This window comes from Hyla sarda, chromosome 2 (genome assembly GCF_029499605.1).
Source record: "Hyla sarda isolate aHylSar1 chromosome 2, aHylSar1.hap1, whole genome shotgun sequence".
NCBI classification, from domain to species: Eukaryota; Metazoa; Chordata; class Amphibia; order Anura; family Hylidae; genus Hyla; species Hyla sarda.
In genome coordinates this window covers 78,718,022-78,736,000 of record NC_079190.1, presented here as the reverse complement: position 1 = coordinate 78,736,000, position 17,979 = coordinate 78,718,022, and the positions used below count along the sequence as shown (strand labels likewise).

General features: G+C 42.5%; 1 protein-coding gene across 4 annotated transcripts in view; it reads left to right on the top strand.

Moving 5' to 3' along the window:
- Positions 1-17,979, top strand: part of SPATS2 (spermatogenesis associated serine rich 2) — a 100,442-nt gene that overhangs the window by 33,440 nt on the left and 49,023 nt on the right. Inside the window, exon 1 of one of the 4 annotated variants that reach the window (XM_056562201.1) lies at positions 15,999-16,073. The exons of the other annotated variants lie outside the window; for them this stretch is intronic. Coding sequence (XP_056418176.1) covers positions 16,025-16,073 — 49 coding nt within the window. The 5' untranslated portion in view covers positions 15,999-16,024. Of the gene's footprint in view, positions 1-15,998; positions 16,074-17,979 lie in introns of those variants that run through there. 4 annotated transcript variants of the gene reach the window in all.

The following is a 17,979-nucleotide window of genomic DNA, read 5'->3' as shown; positions in this document are numbered from 1 at the left end:
ATATAAAACTTAATGGAGGTGTCTTTAGTATTCTATATAATTGGTGCTTAAAGGAGTGAACTACCTAGTGTGTTTGGGTGATGATATATTTGACCTCTTGGGGATGCAGGGCATACCTGTACGTCCTCTTGGGGATGCAGGGCATACCTGTACGTCCTCTTGGGGATGCAGGCATACCTGTGCGTCCTCTTGGGGATGCAGGCATACCTGTACGTCCTGCTCCCTTGATACAACGCGTTATATCGGGCCAGTCCCAGCGGCTAACGGTAGCTGGGACCCGGGGCAAATACCGAACATCACTGATCGTGGTGATGTCCGGTATTAACCCTTTAGACGCGGTGATCAAAATTGATTGCCGCGTCTAAAATGTATTTTAAAAATTTATTTTTTAAATTCCCGGCTGATCGGAAACACCATGGTGTCTGAATCAGCTAGGACGGAAGCGGAGGGTCCCTTACCTGCCTCTAGCTCGTCCGATTCATGATTGATTGCTCCAAGTCTGAGATCCAGGCTTGAGCAAGCAACCGCCGATAACATTAATCAATGCCATGGCATAGCATTGATCAGTTCCTGCAATCAATGTCACCTATGGGGGCTATAACATTGCAAAAAACAAAGGTGCAACAAAAGAGTTAATATGTGATTTAACCCCTTCCTTAATAAAAGTTTGAATCAGCCCCCTTTTCCCATAAAAAAAATGTAAAAACAAACATGTGGTATCACCGCGTGCGTAAATGTCCAAATTATAAAAATATATCGTTAATTAAACCGCACGGTTGATGGCGTACACGTAAAAAAAAAATTCCAGTCCAAATAGCATATTTTTGGTCAGTTTTTATACAAAAAAATTTTTTTAATGAAAAGTTTGATCAAACAAAAATGGTACCGATAAAATCTTCAGATCTTGGCGCAAAAAATGAGCCCTCATCACCATATGCAGGGAAAAAAGTTATAGGGGTCAGAAGAGGAAATTTTTTTACATTTTAATTTTCGTGGTTATGATTTTTTTCCAGAAGTAAGACCAAATCAAACCTGTAAGTAGGGTATCATTTTAATCATATGGACCTACAGAATAAAGATATGGTGTCTTTTTTACCGAGAAATGTACTGCGTAGAAACGGAAGCCCCCAAAAGTTACAAAATTGCATTATTTTTATTTTTTTTTCAAACAATAATTTTTTTTCTTTTGGTTTTGCTGTAGATTTTTCGGTAAAATGACTGATGACATTACAAAGTGGAATTGGTGGTGCAAAAAAAAAAAAAAATCAATCATATGGGTCTGTAGGTGCAAAATTGAAAGGGTTATGTTTTTTAAAAGGTGATGAGGAAAAAGAGTGCAAAAAAACAGAAAAAAAAACCCAAGGGGTTAAAAATATTAGGAACAAAATATTAACAAAATCTAAATATGTTTAACATAAAAAACTTTTACCAATATTTCATTAAATTCCTTTTAACTCCTTACACTCACTGGGTGCTCTGTTTCTGGTCTACATAGTGCAGGGTCGAATCGGCCATCGAATCCTAAACTAGTCTGATGGCCAATTCAAATGAAAACCCAGAAAGCTAATATTTGTAGGTTTGCTCATAATTTTTAGGAGGGGGGTCCTCATTTCTGGTGTAAATTACTTGAGCATCTGGACTGGGAGCAATTTTAGCAAAGAATATTCCCTAACATAATAAATTCCACATAAAAATACACCTTGCACAATGCCATAGACTTTTTGGCTCTTAATAAAATGAGTCTTTCAAAATTGATGTTTTTGAGCTGTTTTTTTTTTTATTTCTTTTTCGATAGGAGGAAATGCAACTTAATTTTATTGACTGATAATGAATGCATCGATCGATGGAGCTATAAAACAAAAAAAATGTTAAGCTGTGATCCTGGAAGGGTCAGCTATTAATTGTCCCGTATAAGACATCCTTAAAGGGGTATTCCAAGAAAAAACTTTTTTTTTAATATCAACTGGCTCCAGAAAGGTAAACAGATTTGTAAATTACTTCTATTAAAAAATCTTAATCCTTTCAATAATTATCAGCTTCTGAAGTTGAGTTGTTTTCTGTCTGGCAACAGTGCTCTCTGCTGACATCTCTGCTTGTCTCGGGAACTGCACAGAGTAGAAGAGGTTTGCTATGGGGATTTGCTTCTAAACTGGGCGGTTCCCGAGACACGTGTCATCAGAGAGCACTTAGACAGAAAAGAACTCAACTTCAGAAGCTCATAAGTACTGAATGGATGAAGATTTTTTTAATAGAAGTTATTTACAAATCTGTTTAACTCTCTGGAGCCAGTTGATATATAAAAAAATTTTTTCCCTGGAATACCCCTTTTAAACATATCCAAGAGTTAGTTACTATGGCACCAAATCTGCAGCATTATCACATTACACTAAACCAGTTTTTTCCAACCAGAGTGCCTCCAGCTGTTGCAAAACTACACCTCCCAGCATGCCCGGACAGCCAAAGGCTGTCCGGGCATGCTGGGAGTTGTAGTTTTTCAACAGCTGGAGGCACCCTGGTTGGCAAACACTGCACTAAACTAATGCGCTCCACCTTTGGGGTATTTTATCATAAAGCCGAGCACTGGAAATGCATTAGATTAGTATAATGTGAGCAGCCATCACCACCTTTTATAGCAGCAGTATGTAAGCTAGCTCCTATGTATCACACCACTAGTACCGTCTCACATTATACTAATCTATTGCTCTGCACCTCGGGGAGTACGCTTTCATATGCCAGAGCCCTCCTCCCCCAGGTATGTGTATTAGATTAGTATAATGTAAGAAGCCCTTAGCTTCTCTGTTCCTGCAGAATTTGGCTGCCATAGCTACCAGCAGCTGAACCCGGTGTGACATGTCTGCTGTTGCAGATGACAATGGAAGACTGTCATAAGAAGACCCCTCGTATGTGTAGGTCAGTGTTTCCCAACCAGGGTGCCTCCAGCTGTTGCAAAACTACAACTCCCAGCATGCCCGGACAGCCTTCTTACATGACAGTGGGCTCAGCCTATCACTGGCCGGGGCGGGACATCGCTCCGGCCGGTGATAGGCTGACGGCTGTCCGGCATTCCGGTCCCCATCGCGTTTCCGACGTAGGTGAGTTTAAAGTTTTATTTTCTGTATCTTTTGCAGCCTGGGCATAGGGATACAGCGTACAGCAGTGGTCTCCAACCTGCGGACCTCCAGCTGTTGCAAAACTACAACTCCCAGCATGCCCGGACAGTCGTTGGCTGTCCGGGCAAGCTGGGAGTTGTAGTTTTGCAACATCTGGAGGTCTGCAGGTTGGAGACCACTGGCGTACAGTATAGAGTTCCAGCGCCTGGTGGCCCCCAACAAAGAGAGGAGGGCAGTGCTTGAAGGTGACATCTGTGAGTAGTACCCCGCTGGGCTGATCATTAATTGGGGGGGCAGAACAGCGCTGGCGGGTCACATAGGATTAGCTCCCCGATGTGGGGACAGCGCTGCACTGGGATAATATATTCCCGAGGGGGAGGGGCCCAACCGGTATTGCGGTATGGGGGAAAATTCATATCGTGCAGCCCAAAAAATTCGGTATTCGGTATGAACCGGTATACCGCCCAGCCCTACCTCCAGCTGTTGCAAAACTACTGGATGCTGTCTGGGCATGCTGGGAGTTGTAGTTTTGAAACAGCTGGAGGCACCCTGGTTGGGGAAACACTGGTCTATTAGGTGGCCTACCAAACCAGATGTGCCCACTGTGGCGATAACCTTCTTAATAAGGAAAATCCAATGAATCTTATTTTTTCAGTGCCTTCTGTCCAAGTCTGCATTCTTTCGGATATCCAATTCCTGTAAATGGATTATTATTTGGCTCCGCGATGGTGTCAGGGCACTGTTGTGTAAGCCTTTACCTATCTTTTCACCTGCAGTTGACATTCAGTGCAATTTTTTATATATTTTTTTTCATCAAACATGAAAGCCTCTGCTTGCTGATTCTATAATTTTCAGCTCTTGTCATTGCATCTTCCTTCCTGGGCTATGGTTAAAGGGGTACTCCGGTGGAAAACATTAATTATTATAATTTTTTTTCTCTTAACTGGTGCCAAAAAGCTAAACAGATTTGTAAGTTACTTCTATAAAAAAAATCTTAATCCTTCCAGTACTTCTTAGCAGCTGTTTACTACAGAGGAAAATCTTTTCTCTTTGGATTTCTTTTCTGTCTGTCCACAGTGCTCTCTGCTGACACCTCTGTCCATTTTAGGAACGGTCCAGAGCTGCATATGTTTTCTATAGGGATTTTCTTCTGCTCTGGACAGTTCTTGACACGGACAGAAAGGAAATTCAAAAATAAAAGAATTTCCTCTATAGTATACAGCTGCTAATAAGTACTGGATGGATTAAATAGAAGTAATTTACAAATCTTTTTAACTTTCTGGCACCAGTTGATTAAAAAAAAAATAATAATAATAATTTCCACCAGAGTACCCCTTTTAACTAGGCCTGTCATGAGAACAGTAGAGCTGTCATTCCAAACCTCTACCACTGTTTTCCAACCAGGGTGCCTCCAGCTGTTGCAAAACTACAATTCCCAGCATGCCCGGACAGCCAAAGGCTGTCCGGGCATGCTGGGAGTTGTAGTTTTGCAACAGCTGGAGGCCCCCTGGTTGGGAAACACTGCTTTACCAGTTCTTTCTTTCGGCAGAATACAGAGTGGAATACATTGCCGGCAATGTCTGGGTAGTCCTTGCACAAACTAATTCGGGGATCTCCGCCCGGAGTTTATCTGGGAGGAGATTTTGTAGTGTGCATGGACCCTAAGGAGGGTAAACTTACAGATAAACTCTTTCCTTTGCAACAGGTTGTAAATAGTCAGTCTGCCTTCCAGTCAGGAGTAGAGATGAGCGAACTTACAGTAAATTCGATTCGTCACAAACTTCTCGGCTCAGCAGTTGACTTTTCCTACATAAATGAGTTCAGCTTTCAGGTGCTCTGGTGGGCTGGAAAAGGTGGACAGTCCTAGGAGACTCTTTCCGAGGACTGTATCCACCTTTTCCAGCTCACCGGAGCACCTGAAAGCTGAACTAATTTACGCAGGATAAAGTCATCAACTGCCGAGCCGAGAAGTTCGTGACAAATCGAATTTACTGTAAGTTCGCTCATCTCTAGTCAGGAGTATACACGCATTGCTGAATATTAAAATAAAAAAAAAAAACTGCCAAAAATAGCCTCCGAACACATCGGTTTCATGATCTCCATTTTTAACAAAAAATTTAAAAAAGCCACAACACTGCCCAAATCTATTGTACAATGGGTCTACACAACTCCCAACAGGCCACGTTGATTTATAATGGGGTCCCTCTGGCTTCTAGCAAGGATGTGGGATAGTACAGAGTGTTGCAGTGCTCTTGATGTGCTAGGCCTCACAATCCTCATACAAACCCACAAAACCGTTGCGATCATTGTGTAAAACTTTTTGTAATGCTTCTAAATGGTTAGTTGGATTACCGTGAGTGTTGGATTTGGGATTTCTTGTTCCCTTGTATTCAAAGCAGTTATGGTATGCTATCTGGAATGGACTCTGAGGAAATGACTAGAGATGAGTGAACTTACAGTAAATTCGATTCGTCATGAACGTCTCTGCTCGGCAGTTGAGGACTTATCCTGCATAAATTAGTTCAGCTTTCAGGTGCTCCGGTGGGCTGGAGACTGTTTCCTAGGACTGTATCCGCCTTTTCCAGCCACCGGAGCACCTGAAGGCTGAACTAATTTATGCAGGATAAGTCATCAACTGCTAAGCCGAGAAGTTCGTGACGAATCGAATTTACTGTAAGTTCGCTCATCTCTAGAAACGACCATTCCAGCAGCTCCCATTGTATCGCTTATGGTCAGGAATAGAGATGAGCGAACTTACAGTAAATTCGATTCGTCACGAACTTCTCGGCTCGGCGGTTGCTGACTTTTCCTGCATAAATGAGTTCAGCTTTCAGGTGCTCCCATGGGCTGGAAAAGGTGGATACAGTCCTAGGAGACTCTTTCCTAGGACTGTATCCACCTTTTCCAGCCCACCGGAGCACCGGAAAGCTGAACTAATTTATGCAGGAAAAGTCAGCAACCGCCGAGCTGAGAAGTTCGTGACGAATCAAATTTACTGTAAGTTCACTCATCTCTAGTCAGGAACCTTCATCAACAAATCTACAGTAACAAAGAAAAACCAGAAAGTACCATCGCTGTAAGGAGCTCAAGGGAAATCCAGCCTTAATCTCCTGTGAATCGTTCCTGGGACCGGTGTGTGACTGGCTGTGGATAGCACAGCATTGATCCCTGCTGCCCCTCCTTGCCCCCATGCCTCTATTTGCCAAGCTGAAATCTGTTCTTTCAAATTATAATCGCTGTTGCATATTTATTTTGTGGTTCCTAAAATACCAGGCACATGTATTAAAGGGGTACTCCGGTGAAAACCTTTTTTCTTTTAAATCAACTGGTGGCAGAAAGTTAAACATATTTGTAATTAAAAATATTTCTATTAAAAAATCTTAATCCTTCCAGTACTTATTAGCTGCTGAATGCTACAGAGGAAATTCCTTTCTTTTTGGAACACTGATGACATCACGAGCACAGTGCTCTCTGCTGACATCTCTGTCCATTTTAGCAACCATGCACAGCAGATGTATACTAAGGGCAGCATGGTGGCTCAGTGGTTAGCACTGCTGCCTTGCAGTGCTGGGGACTTAGGTTCAAATCCCACTAAGGACAACAATAAATAAAGTGTTATTATTATTATAATAACGTCAGCAGAGAGCACTGTGCTTGTGATGTCATCAGAGAGCATTCCAAAAAGAAAATAATTTCCTCTGTAGTATTCAGCAGCTAATAAGTACAGGAAGGATTAAGATTTTTTTTAATAGAAGTAATTTACAAATATGTTTAACTTTCTGCCACCAGTTGATTTAAAAGAAAAAAGGTTTTCACCGGAGTACCCCTTTAAAGGGGCAGCGACCAAATAAAAGGCTGTACTGTATACAGCGCCTATTTTAAATTTTCTTTTTTTTTTTCTTCTTTTTTTTAATGTCATATTTTTATCAAGTCATGTCACATGTTGCGTAGTTTACTGATTTTTTATTTTTTTATTTTTTTTTACTCACGTTTTGTCCCGTAAAGAGCATTGTTTATAGTTAATGGGGTACTCAGCGATAAACATCTTATCTCCTATCAAAAAGATAGTGGATAAGATGTTAGATCACGCGGGTCCCACTGCTGGGGACCCCCGCAATCTTCGGGCCGGCAGCAGCGGGGTCCAGAACACGGAAGCGTATAGCTTCAGTGTTCGTGACGTCACGCCCCCTCATTCATGTCTATGGGAGGAGGGTGTGGTGGCTAGTATGTAGCTGTCACACCTCCTCCTATAGACCTGAATGAAGGAGGCGCCGCGGCTGTAGTCGCCAGTCATCTGGCACGGAGCAGATTTCGTTCCGTGCACGGATGACCGGGATGCCACGCCGGCGATCAGACATCTTATCCCCTATCCTTTTGATAGGGGATAACATGTTTTTCACCGGAGTACCCCTTTAAAGAGAAACTTACATCCTGTTTATCTGCATTAAACCCAATATTCAGGTTCATAGTGCGGGCGAACAGCATTACAATGAAGGGGTCACTTAAGTGAATTGATGAAGTATTGCAGGAGTTATAGGTCTTCATACTTCTAGTTCTACTGCACAATGGCGGTGGTGAGCCGCGCTCTCCTGCCTCCTCAATATTCCCCGCTCTGCCTGGATCCATTAAATCTGTGTACTGTACAGCATATCATACTGCGCATTTCAAAGTTCAGACCCTCTCACTTTTTTTACATTTTACTTTGTGGCCTTGTGCAAAATTCGACAAAAATTTTTTCTACACTCAATACCCCATAATGAGACTTTTGCAAATTCTTTAAAAAAGGGGGAAATAAAAATAAAATAGCATTGACATAAGTATTCGGACCCTTTATGCAGTGCTTGGTTGAAGCATCTTACAGCCTCCAGTCTTGGGGACAATACCACCAAGTTTCCACACCTGGATTAGGAGCTTTCCTGCCATTCTTCTCTGCAGATCCTTTCGAGCTCTGTCAAGTTGGACGGGGACCGTCGGTTGAAGCCATTTTCAGGTCTATTCATGGATGTTCAGTTGGGTTTGTCAGGGCTCTGACTGGGCCACTCAAGGACATTCACAGATTTGTCCCTAAGCCGCTGCTGTGTGCTTTGGGTCATTGGGGGAGATTTATCAAAACCTGTGCAGAAGAAGAGTGGTGCAGTAGCCCATGGCAAACAATTTAGATCGCGTCTTTCATTTTTGAAGAGACCTGTGAAAAATGAAAGAGGCACTCTGATAAATTTTGATAAATCTCGACCCAATTGTCTTGTTGGAAGGTGAAACTTTGGTCCAGTCTGAAGTCCATTTCGCTCTGGATCAGCTTTTCATTCATCTTTCCTTTTAACCCTGATCCGTCTTTCTGTCGCAGCAATTAAAAAACACCCCACAGCATGATGCTGTCACCGCCACGCGTCACTGTAGGGCTGGTATTGGGCAGGTGATGAGCAGTGCATGGTCTCCTCCTGACATGAGGCTTAGAATTGAGGTTGTAAAGCTTTAGACCAGTGAATCTTAGTTTCTATAGTCTGAGACCTTTTAGGTGTGTTTTTTTTTTTTTTTTTGGTTAATGGGGTACTCCACCCCTAGACATCTTATCTCCTATCTCATGCATAGGGGATAAGATGTCTGATCGCAGGGGTCCCGCCCCCGGGAACAAACGCGATCTCTGCTGCGGCACCGTAGACATCCGGTGCACGGAACGTACTTCACTCTGTGCCGGATGACTAACAATGGAGGGCGGAGGCTTGTGACATCACGGCCACACCCTCAATGCAAGTCTATGCGAGGGGGTGAGAGGGCGCCACCCGATACTCTAAACGAACGCCAGGTGCAGCAGGGAGATCGCAGGGGTCCCCAGCGGCTGGACCCCCGTGATCAGACATCTTTTCCCCTATCCTTTGGATAGGGGAGAAGATGTCTAGGAGTAGAGGACCCCTTTAACTCCAGGCGGCTTTTGAGGAGAGGCTTCTTTCTAAACACTCTACCATAAAGCCCAGAATAGTGGAGTGCTGTAGTAATGGCTGACCACTTGGGGTCTTTTCCCATCTGCCCACAGGATGTTTGAAGCTTAGCCAGTGTGACCATTTGGTTCTTGTTCACCTTTCGAAGACCCTTCTCCCCGGATTATTTAGTGTGATGGGGCAGCCAGCTCTATGCCGAGTTCTGGTTGTTCCAAACTTCTTTCCATTGAAGAATTATAGAGGTCTTTGTGCTCTCAGTGCAGCAGAAAAGTTATTGTACCTCTCTAGATCAGTTTTTCGACACAGTCCTGTCTCTGAGCTTTACCTCAACTTGTCCAGAGCAGGAGAGCTTCTCTATAGGGATTTGCTCCTACTCTGGACAGTTCCTGACACAGACAGAGGTGTCAGCAGAGTGCACTGTGGTCAGACAGAAAAGATCTACATAACTTCCTTTGGAGCATACAGCAGCTAATAAGTACTGGAAGGATTAAGATTTTTAATATAAGTAATTGACAAATCTGTTTAACTTTCTGGAACCACTTGATTTTAAAACAATTGTTATTCAGTGGAGTACCCCTTTAATTGTCCATATTTATTGTCTCCAGTTCTTCCTGTTGTTCATATTGGTCATAGAAACTTCTTTTAACGATGATTGCCAGTGATTAAGTTATAAAAATGTGGGCGGTTTCAGTAGTAGCTTTTTCACCGCGATTTGAAAAAAGATGACAAAATTGTGACTTTAGACTACCTAGGTGTTGTCCCCAGACATGAGAACTCTGATCATAGGTGTTTCAGGAATCCCAAGTGTATTGTCCTTGGAGTTGCACTGGGTGGTTCAAGTACATTTTCCTTTTTAATGGAGGATATGAGACAGCAATATAGTGCAATGCGCCCTTCCTCTAATATCTTAACCGAGAAGTGTAAGCTGTAAAAACAGTAGAGCTCACATATTTTTTTTACTTGCTTTTTTTATTGTTGTTTTTTTTTTTTTTTTTTTTTTTTATTAGAAATATTTCAGAATGGATATGTTGAGGACAGGAGCTTCTTTGGTCACCTGTATACTACAATACAATACAGGAAAATAAAATAGAGCTGCCCTCATCTGGAGTCCAAAGGAACAGCTCATCCCAGCACAGTACAATGCATGTGCATGATACTGTAATATAGAGGTGGTACTGGACAGCCAATAAGGGTATGTGCTTCAGTAATAGAGGATCTTCCAGTCAGCTACACAGATGGGCACTGCCTTATGTTGTTGTATGGTTTTAACTTTTATTCGATACAGGTAAAAGGTCCCAAAACTGAAAAATTTTAAAACTGATACCGGGTGTACCTAGTGCTTATAGTATCAAAATAAAGAGAATAGTATCCACCATTTCTCCAAAAAGTTAGCCCTGCAGTGGCTAGTCATATGAAAGGTAACACACTGGTATCGCTTAAAAACAAAACACTATTGAGGCGGCAATAGTGTTTTGTTTTTAAGCGATACCAGCATGTATGGGTGCTGGATCCAGTTGGGAGGGGCGAAAACCGTCCGCTCCCATATCCCAGCCGGATCCGTCATTTTTGCCTCGTATACGGTTTTCTGACCGGACCTAAAACCATGGTATACCACAGTTTTTGGTCTGGTCAGAAAACCGTATATGGGGAAAAAGAAATGAGACAACCTGAGTCAGCGTTTGACTCCGGTCGTGTGAACCCACCCTTACACTTGCTGCACATGTACGCCACATCCATGCAGTGCACATGTACTTTGAAATACAGAAAAGAAAAAAAAAAACGCCCACAATATATACCTAAGATATTAAGGTTTAAGACCATAGATAAATCCTATTGGCAGAATATACAAACCCTAAATAGTAGGGATGTAAGAAAAAATCGAATTTGTATCTCCTGATGCCTGGAACAGCATGTCCTGGGCATTAGGAGATAAAAGTTCCACATTTGTCGAGTGGGGCAGGCCGGATCTGACACGGCGGTGCTCTGCATTGTGTATGGAGCGGGCTCTGACTCGTGCCCGCTCCGTACTCTGCGACCCCCGGCTGATTTCAGTAGCTGGGGGCAGCTGATGCATCACCGCCGCTAGTATCCAGCATGCGGTGCTCTGCATTGTGTATGGAGCGGGCTCCGGACTCGTGCCCGCTCCATACTCTGCAGCCCCTGGCTGTTCTCAGTAGCAGGGGGCCGCCGCTAATAGCCAGCATGTGGCGATCGCCGCGGCTGGCTATTAAAGGAGTACTCCGGCGTGCACTTTTCTCGTTTTATCCCGTCCGGGCTGCAAAATAAAAGAAAACGCACTCTCTTACCTGCCAACGAGCCCCCGGAGCTCCGGTACAGGTGTTCGGTCCCCGGGCTGTATTCTTCTTACTTCCTGTTAACCCGGCACGTCACACGGGGCTTCAGCCTATCACTGGCCGAGGCGGGACATCGCTGCGGGACAGAACACCTGTACCGGAGTGTACCGGAGCTCCGGGGGCTCGTTGGCAGGTAAGAGAGAGTGCGTTTTCTTTTATTTTGCAGCCCGGACGGGATAAAATGAGAAAAGTGCGCGTTGGACTACTAGATCGCCGCTGTGATAGCTGACAGCGGCGTCTATTGGGATCTATGAATTCTCCCAGGTGGGTGATGTATCGTCACCTAGATGGTATCGCGATATATCGAATCGCCACACTGGTATCGCGATTCGAATCGTATTGCCAAATTCTTGGCGATTCACACCCCTACTAAATAGGGACACTATAGTTCTAATATATATATATATATATATATATATATATATATATATATATATATATATTATATTTTAATATTTTGTTGCTCTATGCAACAATATTTGTATACCATAGAAAATTAGAGGCAAACTGACCGTATTTGAATAAAAATACAATCTTAATTTTCTCACAATACTGAACTCATTTAAATATATAACAATATATAATAAGTGTTTGGTGAAAAAATTCCACAGCACTGATTTAAAGTGCACACAGGAGAAAGGTGATAAATAATTTCATATACAATTTGTGCTCGTGGGAGTAACAGCTGTTACCACTGCCTGACTATGGCTATAATTATGCTCTATAGGGGTGATAGTCACTACTCCCTACTGAGGAAAGACACTTATCTATAAGGTGCAAAAACCACCTCCATTATCCCACATTGCTACAAAAGCTGTTCTTACCCATTTGTTATGCTGTCAGTGCACCCCTCCAAACCTCATATTGATGTCACCAGGAAGTGGACTCAGGCTCTGTTGGAATGCCAATTGGGGAGGGGGATCAGGCAGGTGAGTATCCCAAACTTATTTATTTATTTATTTTTTTAACCTTTTTTTTTTCCCCCAATTCTATGTTTGTATGGGAATGAGGAGCTGGACAATCTACTTCTCAGAATCTAAGGCAGATGGTAGCTTTGTTTTGCCTCCCTTCTAAAGTCGTAAATTGTTGCAATTTTGTTTTTAAAAGATATACACTGTTAAGCTTTTAAAGGAAAGTGAACAGGCCGAACGGCAATTTATGTGAGCCTGTCTTTGCAGTCAAAAGATACGCTCGAAAATAATGCCAAATGGACGCTAAGCCTCTGAGTGTAAAATCCCAGCGCGGCGGGGAGCAGCTTCCTGTAGTCTTCAGGTTGCTGAAATAAGTGTCCGCCTCCCGATCTGCAAAAGTTGACTCTTATCACTACCATGTGAGGCAGTTTTTTTCCAAACAGTGTGTCTCCAGCTGTTGCAAAATTACAACTCCCAGCATGCCCGGACAGCCGAAGGCTGTCCGGGCATGCTGGGAGTTGTAGTTTTGCAACAGCTGGAGACACTCTGTTTTGGAAAACACTGATGTAGGGGACTCTCAATGTGGTTTCATAGCATCTGTGCCCATTGTAGCGAAGCAAAGCAACATGCAAATTCCCAGCTGCACAGGTTTCATATCTGCGCAGTAAAGTGGCCAGATGGTTCTGATGACCATGCAGGTAAGTGTCTCCTCGTACGCAGGCAGTAGTGCATTGTATGAACTGGTGAGAATAACTCAGATGTTTGTTAGTTCAGGTTGTTTTGTTGTGCACCTTTTTACTATCTAAACTTTTAGAAAGCTTTTCTCCAATGACTGGAAAGTGACATCGGTACTTGTGTGTCAGTATTGGCTTATTCCGTGTGGTTAGTATTATGCAACAAGTATAGCCAATGGTGCATGTAATGCTGGAGAAGGTGTGGTACGTGCTGGTGACATGCAGGTTTTTTTTTTATTATTAAATAAAAAGTAACTTGGCTAAACTGAATCACAAAGTGATGCAAATAATTATTAAAGGGGTTCTCTACCATAAGGTGATTTTAGTACGTACCTGGCAGGCAGTAATGGACATGATTAGGAAGGATCTGCGCTTGTCTTGGGGCTAAATGGCTATGCTGTGAGATTACCATAACACTGTGGCTAGCTGTTTGTGAACTTGTATTTCCTGTTTGACTTTTCTTTTTTTGACTACAAATCCCACAATTCCATTTTCCTCCCTCCCACACATCAGCCACCCCACCCATTGAAACATAAATGAACTGCATCCATTCAAAAAACCTGTGGTTTTCAATCAGGGTGCCTACAGCTGTTGCATTAGTTGCAGATTGATCTCTCTCCCACCAAGCGATCCCTCCACCCATTGAAGCAGACAGGCTCCCTGTCATCAGCTGACTAGTGAGTCAGGTCTCGGCCGCATTGCAACCTGGGAAAAATCTGAGACAACGGTCATTTTGTATGCTGGTAAAAATAAATATTGGGGTGAAAATCACAGAAGAATTGTGAGAAAACCGTCACACACAGGTACAGAAACTATATTATGAACTACACTAACTTTACAGCCCCTGTAGCATAGTCAAATAAAAAAAATTCATGGAATACCCCTTTAACCCAGTCCAGAAATGCAAGTTTTTGGTCACTTCATATACTAGAAAAAAAAAGAATAAAACGTGATCAAAAGGTGCCATCAAAATAAAAATGATCCCGATAAAAGCTGCAGATCACAGCGCAAAAAATGAGCCCTCGTACATCCCTATATGCGGAAAATTAAAAAAGTTTTATAGGGGTCATAAGTGGACAATTTTCAGCATACTCATTTTAATACAAAAAGTTAGATATTTTTTTTTAATAAAAGTAGTAAAAACTAAACCTATATAAATTGGGTATTCTATTAATTATATGGACCTACAGAATAAAGATAATGTGTCATTTTTACCAAAAGGCGCACTGGGTAGAAACGGAAGCCCTCAAAATTTGCAAAATGGTGGGTTTGTTTAAAATTTTGCCCTACAAATAGTTTTTCACTGTACATTGGAGTGATGTCATTACAAAGTACAATGGGTGATGCAAAAAAATAAAATAAATAAAACTGGTCTTTAGATGGAAAAATAAGAGTTATGTCTATTGGAAGGCGAGGAGATAAAAAAAAACTCAAAAACATCATGTCTGACAAAATCAGGAAAACCTTCTTTGTAAAACCTCTTGTGATATTTTTTTTTTCCCCCAGGACTCAGTCTGATCCTTATGCTAAAGGATATCCTACAAAATGTCTTTAAGACAGTTTGAGTAAAATGTAACCATATGGACTGTAAATGAGCGTCAAAAATCCTTAGTAGCCACGGTGACTAAGAATTTCCTTGTGGCGCCCAGGTTTTGTCAGCCCTTTTGAAGGAATATTCATTAAAAAAAAAAAAATTACATTCCTGTACGGTTTACCCATCCTGCCTGCAGTCGGTGCTCCAATCAGTGGCCTCAGTGGTGGCACTTTTGTAAGGAGCGTCGCGGTAAGGTTGAGGCAGACACATGACCCCCAGAGCACCAACATTCCCTGCTGTACACAGGAGCGCCGACCAAAGGTGTCCAATAGTGGACAATGGATGCAGAACAGGGATCTACGTGGGAACGGGGTCTGAGGTAAATAAAACATTCAATCTTTTCATTTAAAGATGAGGGGACAGTGACTGACACGTGGGAAGATTAGGGGACAGTAATAACGGACATGTGGGAAGATTAGGGGACAGTAATAACGGACATGTGGGAAGATTAGGGGACAGTAATAACGGACACGTGGGAAGATTAGGGGACAGTAATAACGGACACGTGGGAAGATTAGGGGACAGTAATAACGGACACGTGGGAAGATTAGGGGACAGTAATAACGGACACGTGGGAAGATTAGGGGACAGTAATAACTGACAAGGGGGGAATAATAACTGACACATGGGGAGATTAGGGGACAGTAACTGACGGTGGGGAGATGAAAGGACAGTAATTGACATGGGGGGGGGGGGATGAGGGGACAGTAATTGACATGGGGGGGGGAAGAGGGGACAGTAATGACTGTAACACTGGAGATGAGGGGACAGTAATGACTGATCGTATGACTTCACGTTTACATGTTGGGCGGCACCCTGGCTTCTAACTTTTCTGTGGCTTCTAGATTCCTAAAAAATTTGTCAAGCCCTGTTAGTGTGCGCACCCCATAATATTGTGAGCTCATGCTAAGAGAAATCAGACTACTTGTCTTTTCCATTACTATTCCCTTCTGAACACCGACTGTTCAATGCTGGTAAATGGGTGTTGGAGGGGATTTGGTTTCTTGCTCATATATTTAAACATCTGTGAATTTCATTGTATCAGGTCCATCTTGGTGCTAAATGGACATAAAGTTCTGTGCACAATTGTCTCTTGTGAGAGAGTTGTTTCTTTTTTGGGTTTAGAATTGGATTTCACCTCAATACATGTGGAACAATGGGGGAGATTTATCAAAACCTGTGCAGAGGAAGAGTGGTGCAGTTGCCCATAGCAACCAATCAGATTGCTTCTTTCATTTTCCACAGGCCTCGAAAGAGGCCTGTGGAAAATGAAAGAAGCAATCTGATTGGTTGCTATGGGCAACTACACCACTCTTCCTCTGCACAGGTTTTGATAACTCTCCCCAAATGTGTCGGACATAAATGAGAAAGCAGATGAACGTACAATGCAGTTACTAAGAGAGAGAGCTGGAGATGTCGATCACATGGATCAGGGTAAATATTTAGACTGTTGTGAGGGTCTCGCTCTGCCAGCTTAAGGCTGATCTTCTTATGAGCAGATTTCTCCATAGTCTCAACGCCCAGATGCCGGACACTGCCATGACAACAGACGTGTAAATACTGATGCCGAAAAGACACATTTATTGGACAGAATAAAAACAGGGCACCTGACTGTTTTAGTTTTTTTGTTTTTTTTGTTTTAAGCCAAGTGATGATCTTTTTGATACCCTTGCACTAAATGTTTGATATTACATTCTGTTAGCCAAGGGGTTAGTCATTTAAATGAACTATTGAGATGATGTCCAGACTTTAGATCAAAGCGGGTCTCACTCCTGAGACCTCTTTTAATCTGTAGATTTATACAGCAGAAGGGTCGAATTTGACAATCTGGGATAGAGGTGTACACTTTACTCTGCTAGAGGCCCTGGTCTCAATGGATCTCTGCACTAAAACATGGTTTGATCTAAACTTTTGACATGTCTGGTCAACATGACACAGGTTTAGTCAAATGCCAAAAATATGGCCAAAAAAGAAAGCGCCACTTTTTGTGTGTGGTATTCCAGCTCAGTTGTAATACCACACACACCCTGAGGAAAGGTGTGGGGTCGTTATTGAAAGAAATCCATCCTGCTATTCTATTACAGGATAACCCCTTTAAAGGGGTACTCCGGTGAAAACCTCTTTTCTTTTAAATCAACTGGTGCCAGAAAGTTAAACATAAATTACTTCTATTAAAAAATCTTAATCCTTCCTGTACTAATTAGCTGCTGAATACTACAGAGGAAATTAGTTTCTTTTTGGAATTCTCTCTGATGACATCACGAGCACAGTGCTCTTTGCTGACGTCATAATAATAATAATAACTCTTTATTTATTGTTGTCCTTAGTGGGATTTGAACCCAAGGCCCCAGCACTGCAAGGCAGAGAGCTAACCACTGAGCCACCATGCTTCCCTTTGCATACACCTGCTATGCACGGTTGCTAAAATGGACAGATGTCAGCAGAGAGCACTGTGGTTGTGATGTCATCAGTGTTCCAAAAAGAAAGGAATTTCCTCTGTAGCATTCAGCAGCTAATAAGTACTGGAAGGATTAAGATTTTTTTAATAGAATTAATTTACAAATATGTTTAACTTTCTGGCACCAGTTGATTTAAAAGAAAAAAGGTTTTCACCGGAGTACCCCTTTAATAATGTATATATATGTATTGTGTAGCCCTCAAAAAAAGGGGCATGTCCCCAACATAAAAAAATACCAACATATTTTACTAATGCTTAAACATAAAATGTGGTGGATTTGAGCTTGAAAACCTGACAGCTCAGAGCAGTTGTTTAAAAAAAAAAAAAAAAAAAAAAAAAAAAACCTGATTGATGTATGCTGCTTTATGTGCTAGCCCATACATCAATAATTATCCCAATGTAATCCCCTGAATGTAGGCCATAATACTCATCTTGGCAAAAATTTTACCTTTCTAATATACTTTAAGATTTTTTTTTTTTCATTTTTATAGAAATCATGGCTTATAAAATCATGGCTTTGTCCAAGCTGAAGCACAGGCATGGACAAAGTCCGGTAAATGAGGGTGGGCTAGCACTCCTCTGTACCATCTCCAGTCTGATGGCGCTCCTCTGTGCTCTGCCCTGTCTGATGGCGCTCCTCTGTGCTCTGCCCTGTCTGATGGCGCTTCTCTGTGCTCTGCCCTGTCGTCTGGCGCTCCTCTGTGCTCTCGCCTGTCGTCTGGCGCTCCTCTGTGCTCTCGCCTGTCGTCTGGCACTCCTCTGTGCTCTCGCCTGTCGTCTGGCACTCCTCTGTGCTCTCGCCTGTCGTCTGGCACTCCTCTGTGCTCTCGCCTGTCGTCTGGCACTCCTCTGTGCTCTCGCCTGTCGTCTGGCACTCCTCTG